The sequence below is a fragment of the Hypanus sabinus genome, chromosome 16 (assembly GCF_030144855.1).
Source record: "Hypanus sabinus isolate sHypSab1 chromosome 16, sHypSab1.hap1, whole genome shotgun sequence".
In the NCBI taxonomy this organism is placed as follows: domain Eukaryota; kingdom Metazoa; phylum Chordata; class Chondrichthyes; order Myliobatiformes; family Dasyatidae; genus Hypanus; species Hypanus sabinus.
Window position 1 is genome coordinate 11,774,182 of NC_082721.1, and position 14,382 is coordinate 11,788,563.

The 14,382-nt window shown below is 40.9% G+C and overlaps 1 protein-coding gene across 2 annotated transcripts in view; it reads right to left on the bottom strand.

Annotated features, from left to right (window-relative positions):
* The window catches only part of cbarpb (CACN subunit beta associated regulatory protein b), a 207,697-nt gene that overhangs the window by 35,113 nt on the left and 158,202 nt on the right, over positions 1-14,382 (bottom strand). The window contains exons 6-7 of one of the 2 annotated variants that reach the window (XM_059991141.1): positions 13,270-13,450; positions 207-359 (exon numbers count right to left, since the gene is read on the bottom strand). In XM_059991141.1, coding sequence (XP_059847124.1) covers positions 207-359; positions 13,270-13,450 — 334 coding nt within the window. The remainder of the gene's footprint in view (positions 1-206; positions 360-13,269; positions 13,451-14,382) is intronic. The other variant, XM_059991142.1, reaches the window with a different exon arrangement.

The following is a 14,382-nucleotide window of genomic DNA, read 5'->3' on the forward strand; positions in this document are numbered from 1 at the left end:
TCACTGCTACGTGGAATGGTTGAAGCAAATGGCTTTGAAGCAATTGAGTGAAGGCTCAACATGTATATGAAGGAAATGTGGATGGAGGGATAAGGGGCAAGTTAGAAAAAGCATTGGCAGAGGCCCAGTTGGCACCCAGACCAGAGGGGACAAATGGCTTCTTTCTTTGTTGGAGACTCTACTTAATTTGATGCAATTGTACTTACCACACTACCTTCTCCAGAAGCAGCAGGTGCAGGAACATTTGCATCAACAAAGGTAGTGTTAACTGATGAATTGATTGTATCCCCAGGCAGGGCAGAGCTGGGGCTGACTGAGAGGCTTGTCAGAGCTGTTTGTGGCAGCAGATTTGTGATGGGCTGCAAACAAAATTAGAAATAATCTAAATTCACATTGGAAAGGCAACTATCAAGAACAGCTCTATAGACGCCTAGCTTCAATAACCTTAATCGTTACTTCTCTAAAGCTGGAGCAGTACTTGAATGGTAAACTAAAGAGGATGTCAACACACCGAGAAAAACATTCCATGCACTCTCTTTTTGTTCCTGGATCGACATGAACAGATTTCCTTTGAATAAAACAGGTCTTCCTGTTTTGTAATAAAGTGCTGTTGCTTGGAATAACAAGAGAATTTTTTTTTTCCCATTTATTCATGGCCCTTATAATAATTAGCTCTCTGGGTCATTTTCAGAAAGCAGTCAGGTTCCAACCATATTGTTGTGGTCACATTAGAGGCAAGATTGGATAAGGCCAGCAATTTTCCTTGACTGAAGCAAACCAGGGTGGGTTCCAATGACAGTCACTGTATCCCAGAGTTAGTTAATTGCCTGAATTTACAGCTCCCCACCAACAAGCTGGGCTTGGAATCCATGTCCTCAGATCATTGGTTCAGATGGCTGGATTACCGTGATGCTACTATGCCTAAATAATATTAAGTTCTGAATAGGTCAGGCAGCATCTGTGGAGAAAAGTAGAGAGTTAACAATTCAGATCTGAGACATGTTATTAGAATGGACAGCAACCTGAAATGTGAACTCTGCTAATGTTGCCTGACCTGTAACTTATATCAATATGTTGTTTTTCTAATATTCTAATGCTCCATTTTAAATTAAGATTTCCCTGCTCCTAGAATGCATTGCTTTTGCATATATTGGCTGGTTACATATTGAATGTGTTTACTGGTGCTAGGCCAGAAGATGGAGGGATTGTGGTGGTGAGTCTGTGTGGATTCTGCAGTTTACCCCTAAGATAGGGCAGGGATTCGCTGCCAATGTTCACAGTCAATGTTTTTATTTGATCGACTTGCTTTACTCCTCTTCTCCTCCAGTCAAACCATCTAGAATTGGGAAACTTACCCAAGAGGCCAACCAGAAGTATGCACGTGAGTCGATACTGGAATCTCCAAACAGAATGCAATGCTCCTGTCATGGACAAACCAGTGGATTTGGTGTCAAGAAATCAACTTCTTGAACAGAAAAGACACCAGGTCAAATGCACTGATTAGATTCAGATTTATATGAATTACTTCGATATAAAATGATATGATTTCTGCATGGATCATTTTTAAGGAACACATATTTAGCCAATAAAAAGTAGTGCTCTGGGCAGAAAATGTGTGAACTAATGCATGTTATTGCTTTTGAAACATCGCTCTGCTACCTTAGGTTCAAAACATAAGATACCTAAATCAAAATAACATATTGATGGAAGTTATTAGTTTAATAAAAGGAAGATAAGTACTTTATCAAATACAGCATCATAAAATTGTGCAAACCTTTTAAGGTAATGCTATTGGATCATTGGTTATTGGTAGTGGATGAAAATTAGTTTTTAAAAAAAATTTTTACTTCAGTTTTTTTTTACTTTTACATGAGTACCAGGATTCGGCCCATCAGCTCTCGAAGTTGCTCTGCTGTTTAATGAGATCATAAACACAAGAGATTCTGCAGATGCTGGAAATTCAGAGTAACACACACAAAATACTTGTGGAACTCAGCAGATCAGGCAGCATCTAAGTAGAAGCATGAAATAAAGAATACGGAATAAAGAAGAAAATGTTGACTATTAATTCCTCACCATAGATGCTACCTCACCTGCTGAATTCCTCTGGCATTTTGTGTGTATTAATAAAATTATCTTAACAGCAAAGATGCATACATCAGAATGTTCTCTATCAATTACAGCTCAGCATTTAATAGCATCATCCCCTCAAAACTGATCAATAAACTCCAAGACCTGGGCCTCAATACCTCCTTGTGCAAATAGATCCTAGATTTCCTCACTTGTAGACCTCAGTCAGTTCAGATGGGTGAAAATCATCTCCTCCACAATCTCCATCAGCACAAGTGCACCACAGGGCTGTATGCTTAGCCCCCCGCTCTAATCAATTTACATTTATGACTGTTTGGCTAAGTACAGCTCCAGCATCATACACGTTTGCTGATAACACCACAGTTGTGGGTTGTATCAAAGGTGGTGATGAATCAGCATGCAGGAGGGAGATTGAAAATTTGGCTGAGTGGTGTCATAACAAAAACCTCTCACTCAATGTCAACAAGCCCAAGGAACTGATTGTAGACTTCAGGAGATGGAAACCAAAGGTCCATGAGCCAGCCTTCATCAGAGGATCAGAGGTGGAGAGGGTCAGTAACTTTAAATTCCTGCGTGTCACCATCTCGTGGGACTTGTCCAGGACCCATCATATAAATGTTATTGCAAAGAAAGAATGATAGCATCTCTACTTTCTTAGGAGTCTGCGGGCACTTGGTATGTCATCAAAAACTTTGACAAACTTTTATAGATGTGTAGTGGAGAGTACATTGAATGGCTGCATTATGGCCTGGCATAGGAACACTAATGCCTTTGAATGGAAAATTCTACAAAAGGTAGTGGATTTGGTCCAGTTCATCATGGGTAAAGCTCTCCCAACCATTGAGTACACCTACAGGAAACGCTGTCATAAGAAAGCAGCATCCATCGTCAAAGATCCTCACCACCCAGGCCATCAGGTAGAAGGTACAGGTGCCTCAGGACTCGCACCACCAGGTTCAAGAACAGTTACTACCCCTCAATCATCAGGCTCTTCAACAAAACAAGACAACTAACTCATCTATTGAGATGTTTCCACAACTAATGATCTCACTTTAAGAACTCTTTATCTTGTTATTTCATGCCCTCGTTACTTATTGTTATTTATTTACATTTGCATTGTTTATTGTCTTCTATTGCTTTTTCATTGATCCTGTTTACAATTACTGTTCTATAGATTTGTTGAGTACGTCCGCAGGAAAATGAATCTCAGGGTTGTATGTGGTGATTTGTATATACTCTGATAATAAAAGTTACTTCGAACTTTCAATTCCACATTTACATCTATACATAGGAATCTTTCACACCCTATTCCATATACACTATCTACTTCAACCTTAAGTCAGAGTTTTTGTGCAGGTTTTAATTGGTCTTCTAGAAATCAGGTTATTGTGATGATTAAAATCATAAATATTCAGACAGAAGTTGAAGACAAGAGATGCATCAACTTTCTGTTGGTGTAAAATTAAATTTAAATTTGCAACAATAACAATGCTCACTGAATTAAAGTCACATTGACAGTTACATTTACCACCATCTGTCTGTCATTACCCCCACATCACTGATCAATAGACCCACAGACAAATGTAGTCTGTAGTCACTATATATATTTAGAACGTCTCATGTGTCATTCTTAAATCTCAATTGATGTGAATACAAATGGTGAATTGTTAACTCATCTTACGGTACAAAATGTTATTTTGTGCAAATAATTTAAAGTAAAATCCAAATTTGTCCTTTGGGGTGATTTTGTTCTAGGTTTTCTCAACATGAGTTGGGAAAATCTAGGGCATGCCCTCTTCTCACTGTTACCATCAGGGAGGAGATACAGGAGCCTGAAGGCACACACTCAGCGATTCAGGAACAGCTTCTTCTCCTCCGCCATCTGATTCCTGAATGGAAATTGAACCCATGAACACTACCTCACTTTCTTTTTTGTTTCTGTTTTTGCACTACTTATTTAGTTCAACTATTTGAGAAATATCTGAAAAAAACCTTGTTTTTCGTTATTGGTTTTGGAGATTACTTTGGACAGAATGCTCTTTAGCAATGACATTGATCATGCAGTCTATGCACATTTTTATTTATTCATCCAGCTTTGCACATACAGAAATAAAAATCATATCAGAGATGTTGATGTTAGCAAAGTGACAAGTGCCCATGGGGAAACTAAGAATCGTGAAGAAAATAGCTACAATCATTAAAATAGACTCCTTCAAAGAATACGGGCTGAATTAAATTCCCGGGAGCACCACTGCTTCACTTGTGGCATTTTTCCATGAAACATACAGTCATCTGGCATTTTGAATCAGTGATACTCTGCACCAGAGTACTGGCATTTCCTTGGGAAGTTAACAAGGGCAGATTTCACCGAGGTATCTTCCCAGGTAATCTGGGCTCCTCTGACTAGTAAAACACAGTGACTGAAATGAGCTCAGTAAAGAATGGATCCAGGCAACGTCCTGTGATGGATTTAGAATGTCATTGCTTATAAATGTACGTACACCATAGAGCATACTACCAGAATTGTTTATAGGTAGTTCAAGATTAAAATGAAGGGGTATTCTGTTCAATTATCTTGACCTCCCTCTTGTAACTATCTAACATAGCATCCATTAAACCATGTCATAGCAATGCCACCCACTAGATAATCAATCTGGCACAACTCCATGACATGAATAATATTTAATATGTCAGGTTAATGCCCTTTACTGTATTTATAACTTGAACCGTTGCCTCTAATTCATACCATATGTAACTCCCTTGGGTCTGTACTGTTATATCTCAGTCCAAGACATATTCTAATTTGTATGCATTGGAGATAAAGGTATAAAGCTTGATTTAATATTAATTAAGTCTGAAATAATTTAAACTTTTCCAGAGTAATAGCTGAAAATGTAAATTACATGAATCTGAATCTTCCACCGACTGACAAGTTGAAATTTTTCACCGGTGACTTTACCAGCTGGACATCAGATGTGGAATGCTAGGAATTATGTGGAAAATAATTACTACAGATCAATCATTAAAAATATACTCCTTCAAAGGCAATGGGCTGGATTCAATTCCACAGTAGTTCACCGGGGGCACCGTGATGTATTAGATTTTGCTTTTTTGTGGCTTTATGCACAAAAAGGAGTGGTACCTCAGAAAGGCCACATCCATCATTTAGGACCCCCACCACCCAGGGCACGTCCTCATCTCAATGCAACCATCAGGGAGGAGGTAGAGAAGCTGAAAGGCACACACTCAATGATTCAGGAACAGCTTCTTCCCCTCTGCCATCCGATTTCCGAATTGAACTCATGAACATTACCTCACTACTTTATTTGGCACTGCTTATTTGATTTAACTATGTAATATATACTCACTGTAATTCAGAGGTTCTCATTTTCCCTCCATTATTATGTATTGCACTGTACTGCTGCCACAAAGTTAACAGGTTTCACAACATATGTCGGTGATATTAAGCCTGATTCTGATTCTGAATATTAAGCTGCCGGTTCCTACTTTGAACCACATTCAGCATCAATATTTTGTTACTTCACTGAGAAGGTAACAAGTTCACACTGAAGTGTGAAATTCATATGTGAATTTCATGCAGAAAGGAATGGTGCATAAATCTGCTCAGAATTATTCCACTAATATTAGCAACAACCAAACACCCCACAATAGATGGCAACAGCATTTCTTTTTAGAACAGGCTGAATGGTTCTACCAAACAGCTAACACAGCCAGAATGACCTCCTTCGACGCCGTATCAAACACTCCACAATAGATGCCAACAGCATCATTCTCTGCTGTGTCATTCTGTCCCCATTTTAAAGGGCTTTTCAAAGCCCCTTGCTTTTGACCCTTTGGATTCCATTTCTCAGAGCAATTAATTCCCTGTAAAGTGTCGTTGGACATCTTGTATGCACCATTAATATAACTTAAATATGTTGTTGTGTAACAATAAAAAGGAGGCTACTCTGTCCCATTGTATCTATGCTAGCTCCCAAAAGAACAATGCTTTTAGTCTCATTCCCCTCTCTGTGTGAAAATGAACCTCGGAGAAGTATATGGCGACATATATGTACCTTGATATTAAATTTACTTTGAACTTCCATATTTCACATGCCCTTCAAATCCCCTTTGATTTGTTTTACTACTAATCCACATTAATTAACAATTTTATGGTCAATTGGCCTTCCAACATATCTGTAGGGCGAGGGCAAAAAATTGGAGGAGCCAGAGGAGTATCTTGCAGTTGTGAAGGCAATGTGCAGAGCTCACACTGATGTCTCCTAAGGTCAGGAAGGAGCTGTGAGCCACAGCTTTAACAACTGTATCATGGCACCAAGTTGCCCTAATAGAACTTGAACCTATTCTTCTATTAAACACAAGAGTTTCTTCAGATGCTGGAAATCTTGAGCAACCCATGCTGGAGAAACTCAGCATCTATGGAGTGGTATAAAACATTGGCATTTCAGACTGAGACCCTCCATCTTGCATTGGTCCGTTGAAATTATTCGTTAAAATATATTTTAATTACCGAATCTTCAAATCCTTTCTTGATTTTTATTTCCCTTTTAAATTATTTTCTGTAATTTATCTTCCAACTTACGCAGATTTCTAAAATTGTAACGTTTCACAAGGGTAGTGACCTTGTTCTTAAACTAGAAAGAGTGCAGAAAAGATTAACCAGGATGTTGCCTGGACTGGGGGCGGGGGGTGGGGGCTGAGTCACAAGGACGAGTTGTGCAGAGTAAGACTTTATTTCCTGGAGCATAGGAGATTTGGGGTGGGGGGATCCGACAGAGGTATTTAACATCATCAGGGGCATGGATAGGGTGTAAGCAAATAGGTTTTTTTCCCCGCAGGAGCGGGCATTCTAAAAATAAGAGGACAGTGTTTTAAGTTCAAAACTGAGAAACTTACAAAGTAAATCAGGGGGAGCTTGTCCACACACACACAAGGTGGTGCATATTTGGAGTGAGCTGGCCAGAAATTGTGATTGAGGTGGGCACATTCATCGTCATCACTTTGTGCCCTGTCGTATGACGTGGGCGATCGTGGTCTTTCCATGACCATGATTGATCTGGCAATAATTTTTTTTAAAGAAGTGGTTAGCCATTGACTTCTTCTGAGCAGTGTCTTGACAAGATTGGTGACCCCAGCCATTCTCATTACTCTTCAGAGACTGGCTGCCTGGAGTCAATGGTCGTATAACCAGGACTTGTGATGTGCACCACCTGCTCCCATGGCTTCACGCGACTCTGATGCTACACCTTACTCAAGGGTGACCTGCAGGCAAACGGAGGGAAGGAGAGCCTCACATTTCTGGTGGATATGTAGCTCCATACTGCCATCCAGTGGTTGGGATGGGCAGATTAGCAACATTTAAAAGCCATCTGGACAACTTCATGGATAGGTGGGGCTCAGCGGGCTCTGGACCAAATACAGGCAGATGGGACTCTCTTGCTGGACAAAATAGTCAGTGTGGACGGTTTTGGCGAAAGGCCCTGTATCCATGCTGTAAGAATCTATGACAGACAGCAGATGTTTAATGAATATAAAACCCTCGGTTATGTGGTGTTGAGATTCATCTTTCTACATTTTATCATATCTCTGATACTTCTGCTCAGCACAGGTGAGAGTGAAACAGACAAAAGTGAGATCAGTTTGCAAACAAAGGTCTCCCCTGACCAAATGACAAAAGAGTGCACAAACATCAACCAGTCCTAATGGATTTTGGGCCATTCTAATCACTCATTGTTGTGCTGGTATACAATTCATAAACCTTTATACAGTACTGTGCAAAAGTCTTAGGCACATATACATAGCTAGGGTGCCGAAAACTTTTTACACAGCACTGTAGTAATTTTGTGTATTGTGCTGTACTGTTGCCACAAAAAAAATCGTGGCATATGTGAGTGATGATAAACCTGATTCTGATCTGGGTCTCTATTGTGGACTGAGAGTGGGAAAAGGGAATCATGGTTGGGAAAAAGGGGAAGGGGGAAGGGAGGGAGCGGGAAGCGCCACAGAGACACTCTGTAATGATCAATAAACCAATTGTTTGGAATCAAATGACCTTGCCTGGTGTCTCAAGGCTGGGTGTGTCTGCACCAGCGCCACCGCCCCCCCACCCCCATCCCTGTCACTCCTTCTCTACTGCCTGTCCCACACCCCTCCCACGGCACTCTACCCTCACCATTCCCACCATCCTTTGCTCCTGACAGATTTACAACTCGCTCTCTGCTCCATGTTGACAAAGATAGTACTGTGCAAAAATCTTAGGCACCCTAGCTATATATATGTACCTAAGACTTTTGCACAATACTGTAGTTCCTATTAGAACACAATTTAGATTGATTTAATCAATCTTTTTAACTTTTCTAAACCAATCCTCTGACTGGGAGTAGATTATCCCAACATGGGATAGTAATAACAGCTAGGCTGCTTTACTAAGTGAGTCTGCAGTCCCAAAATGGATCATAGAAATATAGCCCTTCAGCCCATCGCATACATGATACTTATCAACCATCCATTCACACTAAACCTACGTTAATCAAATTACCTATTGTCTTGCCTGGTACCAATCTGGCTGGATGACCAACTTGGAGACCATCTAGGTGGCCAGGTCATACACGGTCACTCAAGTGTCTTGTATGTTGTGACTGGCTTGTTCTGCTCTCACTCATTGGGCTGCTCTGAAAAACCTTGACAGATAGCCATGTTCTGTCTTCCCCAACTATCCAAAATGTCTGCTTAAAGATAAAGATATTGGCTTTATTTGTCATATGTACAACAAAACATCGAAATATACAGCAAAATACGTCGTTGGTGACAATGACCATTACAGTCCAAATATGATCCGCAAATGATGCCACGTTTCCAGCACCATCATAGCATGCCCACAACTTGCCAACCTTAACTTGAACATCCTTGGAATGTGGGGGGAAACCAGAGCACCAGGAGGAAACCCACGCAGTCACAGGGAGCACATACATACTCCTGAGTGGGAATTGAACCTTGTTCGCCAACGCTGGGCTAAAAAACATTACATTAACCACTATTCTACCAGCTTGTTCATTTTCTGACATTATGTGACACTTGAAGGTGATATAAGAATTAAGTAACCAAAAATTGTTAAGAATGCACATGATTATTTAAATGATCAAAAACATCAAAGAAAATGTTATCAATTGATAAAATGTAACTTAACTTGTTAAGTTTCCTTCTCTTGCCTACAGAGAGGAATGGACTCTGTAACTCAGATTCCAAGGAATCTCTGCAAGCTGATGGATTCCAAGTGGAGTCCAGTGGCGATGTGCAGCTTGCAAATCACTGCCTGAGTTTGGTCTTTAAGTTTGGGACTTCCGGCTTCACATGTGAATTTGTAACCTCTTGCATGAGTAAAACCTGACCAACTAAGTCACCGTCCAGCAAGAAAGAATGTGAACATTCCAGGACACATGCTTCTGTACCACATCCCATAATAATACTATCCAACAAAAATCGCAAAAATTTTCAATTATCCCAGCACCTAAAACCTTTCGGTTTATTCTCTATTAAGGTAAGGACATCAGCATTTGTTGTTAACTATCACCTAATTGGCTTTGGAAAGTTGGTGGTGAGTTGCCTTCTAGAAGTGTGACAGTTTTTGTAATGAAGCCACTCCCACAATGCTGTTACACTATAAGTTCCAGGACCTAAACAGGATCTACCTCTGAGTCAGGACGGTGGGTGCTTTGCCAAGGAACTTAGAGCTAGCGGCATTCCTATATGACTGTTGCTGTTTTTCTGTCATGGGCCCGAGAGAGGGAAGGAAGTTCTGATTTCCACAATGCTTTGTCGGTTTCCCATCTTGTTTTGATATTAAAGCCCTCTGTGTAGGAGATCATAAAGGAGGTAGATGCACCGTGGAGAATACCCTAACAGGTTGCGTCACAACTTGGCATGGAAACAACAATGCCCAGGAACAGAAAAGACTACGGAAAGTGGTGGGTGCAGCCCGGTCCAACACGAGCAAAGCCCTCTTAACCACAGAGCACATTTACACGGAGCGCTGCTACAAGAAAGCATCATCCATCATCAAAGACCACCACCATCCTGGCCATGCTCTCTTCTCGCTACTACCATCGTTCGGGAGTTACAGGAGCCTTTTGTCTCACACCAGCAGGTTCAGGAACAGTTATTACTTATCAACCATCAGGCTCTTGAACCAGCATGAATAGTTTCATTTGCCTCAACTCTGAACTAATTCCACAACCTACAAACTCATTTACAACTCATGGTATTAATTTTTATTTGAACGATTTCTCTTCTTTTGTACACTGGTTGTTTGTCGGTCTTTATGTATAGCTTTTCATAAATTCTATTGTATTTTTTATTCTCCTGTCCATGCCTGCAAAAATATGAATCTCAAAGTAACATATACAGACCTTGTTAATAAATTTACTTTGAACCCTCTCCAAGTACATTCATAGATAGACAGGAGAAATAGGACTTCAGTTGCATATGCTAATCGAGCATTTTAATAATAGTTGTGCGTCATACTCTACCTCTGAATTGATTTGAATTCAGAAGCAAAGCAGGAAACAGGATGGGCGCTGTATTGATAACAATTCCATATTTTAAATGCTTTAGATCAACCATCAGTTTTCTTAGCTCAAGAAAGGACAAACCAATTTTATACTGCTGAAGAAATGCAAAATAAAAACTGCAGATGCTGGAAATCTGAAATAAAAACTGAAAATGCTGGGAACACTCAGCAGGTTGGACTGTATCTGTGGAAAGAAAGACTGAGTCAATATCTTTGACCTGAAACTTTTTCTTGACTGCTCTACCCACGGAAGCAGAGTGCTTTGGGCATATTCTGTCCTTATTAAAGTTTGTACGGTCATAAATATCAATAGACTCTGGTATTATTCATGTGTATTCTTGTACAGGTCCAGCACAAGTAGATTCAGTGGCCATTTTATGAGTTACCTCTTATATACCCAGTGGCTGCTCTTCTTCCTGTACCTAATAAAGTGCCATCTGAGTGTATGTTTGTGGTTTTCTGCTGCTGTAGCCCATCCACCAAGGTTTGACACATTGTACATTCAGAGATGCTCTTCTGCACTCCACTGTTGTGACAAGTGGTTATTTGACTCACTGCTACCTTTCTGTCAGCTTCAACCAATCTGGCCCCTCTTCCCTGACCTTTCTCATTGACAAGGCATTTTTCCCATTGAACTGCAGCTCGCTGGATGCTTTTTGTTTTTTACACCATTCTCTGTAAACTCTAGAGACCGCTGTACCTGCAAATCCCAGGAGATCAGCAGTTTCTGAGATCCTCAAACCACCCCATCTGGCACACACAAATATTCCACGGTCAAAGTCCGATGGATCATATCTCTTCCCCATTCTGATGACTGGTCTGAACAACAACTGAACCCCTTGATTGTATACAGTATAAACGTAGACCACATCTGCATGCTTTTATGCTTTCATGAGTTGCTACCACATAATTGATTAATTAGATATTTGCATTAATGAGCAAATCTCTCTCTCTCTCTCTCTCTCTCTCCTCCCCCCCCTCCCCCCCCCCCCCGAAGTCCAGAGAACTACGTTAATCTTCTGGCAAATGAACAAGCAAAATCGAAACACTTTACATGTAAATACTCCATTTTTTTGAAAGTTCAATAAAACAGCAGCATTTTCATCTTGCATATCATTTTAAAGGGGACAGAATTTCACAGAGCCTGCTGCTGGAGACGGGACTGAGAGGAACTGGAAAGCTCCTGTTTTTGGGGTAGGAGAGCTTGAATGGGTGCAATTTGTGTATAAACCATAAAACATAGGAGCAGAACTAGGCCATTTGGCCCATCGAGTCTGCTCTGTCATTCCATCATGGCTGATTTATTATCCCTCTCAATTCCAAGTTCAGCTTTCTCCCCATAACCTTTGACTCTCCCCTGATGACAGACCATAACCTGAACATCACATTACGGTACCCAATATTTATTCACAGCCATCTTGACAGCCTCTTGTCCCCAAGAAAAAACGATGGGCCTTTACATGGTGCAGTTCTACTGGACGAACTTACTCGTCTTGTCTGTTCCCCTTGAGAACTAGTAAATCGTAATGGCAATTAAAGCTGACCCCCACCTGCTCACTGTGCCAGAGACCAGGGTTCGAAGCTGACCTCAGGCTCTGTCTGTGTGTGTTTGTATATTTTCCTGCTCCTCCCACATTCCAAAGGAGTCCAAGGTGTGAAGTTAATAGGCCATGGAAAATTGCATCTAGTGTACATTGTACTGTGCAAAAGTCTCAGGCACACATGTATATTAGGGTGCCCAAGATCTTTGCACTGTAGTGTAGTAATTTTATGTATTACGCAATACTGCTGCTGAAAAATTACAGATTTAATGACATATTTGAGTGATGATAAATCTGGTTCTGATATGGGCCTCTATCATAGACTGAAAATGGGAACGGGGCAGGGAGAGGGGAACCATTGTTGGGAAAAGGGGAAGGGAGCAGGAAGCACCAGAGAGACATTCTGTAATGATCAATAAACCAATTGTTCGTAATCAAATGACCTCAAATGACCTCCCTGGTGTCTCAGGGCTGGGTGTGTCTGCACCTGCACCACCCCCACCCTGGCACTCTGTCTCTGCCACCTGTCCCACCCCCCCCCCAACCATGGCGCTTCACCCTCACCATTTCCAGCATCCTCTGCTCCTGCCAGATTTACAAACTCACTTCCCACTCCACGTTGACGAAAACAGTACTGTGCAAAAGTCTTAGGCATCCTAGCTATGTAGCTGTGCCTAAGACTTTTGCACATTAATGTACATGAGTAATAGAATCTGATGATAATATGGGGAGTTTTTAAAAAATTGGATTTAATGTCAGATTAAATAGATGGTTGATGGCTGATGGTTGATGCAAACACTTGGTAGTTTGAACGATCTGTTTCCATGTAATATTGCTTCATGATTCTAATCTACCAGTTAGGAATTTTGAAAAATACATACATATTAGATTGTTTTATTACTTAAGGAGTAAGCTAGCAATGACAGTGATCTCTAAAGGCACAAGTTGCACCTTGAGACAATGGGAGCAAAGTAGCACTTTCCATTCACATCCTTCTCAGATTATCACCATATCAACAGTCTTTAAAGATGAGGATTAATTGCTACTTGCCTGGAAAATGGAAAGGTTGGTTTTGGAGGATGATGGGGTGTGGGTTGTCACAGCCAAGTTATTATTCTCACTGGATTCGCACTCGTGAATTGTTACTATCTTCAGTGAAGGTGGTGAGATATGCAAATGAGTTAATCGAGCATTCTTTAAATGGTGAAAATCCCCTTCAGTCAGAGTATACCTAAGTGAAGAAAGAAATTAAAGACATAAAATGCTTTCAGTTGTAGTTATTGTCTAGTTACCATATTGTAAAATCTCACATAGCAACAAGAAGACATACAGGAGTGAGATAGATTGGCTGGTTGAATGGTCTCATGCCTACCTTACTAACAAGACCAAACCTTGACTGTGGATATCAGGAAGGGGAAGTCAGAAGAACATGCACTAGTCCTCATTGAGAGGTCAGTGGTGGAAAGCGAAACTAGTTTTAGGTACCTGGGTGTCAACACCTCAGAGGAATTCAAAGGTTCATTTTATTATCAAAGTTTGTATGCAGAATACAACTCTGAGACATGTCTTCTCCAGCTAGCCATGATATATAGAAAAACCATGGAAGTTGTTGAAAGAAAAGACACCAACCTTCCCACACGAAAAAAATAAACAAATACTCGCAAACTCCAACCCCCCCCCCCCCCCCCAACTGCTCCCTCACACAAAAACTAACAGATCACCCAGTACATGTCCTGGGACCAACATATCAATGCAATCATAGCAGAGCTTAGGATGGTTAATGGCACTTAACAGCAAATTCTTTGCTTGCATCTACAGAAACAGCTCTATTTCCATCTTTAATATCGCTATTTTTGCCTTTCAAGGTTCTTTTGAAGACCCTGTCATTGAGTTACACGCTGACTACAGTTCTTTGTGGGAATGGGACCCACTTTCGGGGTCCCACAATTAGCCGTTGTTGTTCAGCACCCCAAAGTCTTGGCTCAGATTCAGAAGCCTAGGGATCTCCGGGCTCTGGAGATGGGCGGATCGAGGGTCGGTGTCACGACAGGAGTCAGGTTATCTGTGACTGTGTGCCTGGAGACCTGGGATCTTTGCAATCTCCAGGCACAGAGCTCGAAAAATGTGACGTAACAGACTTTTAACATCGTAAACCAGCAAGTA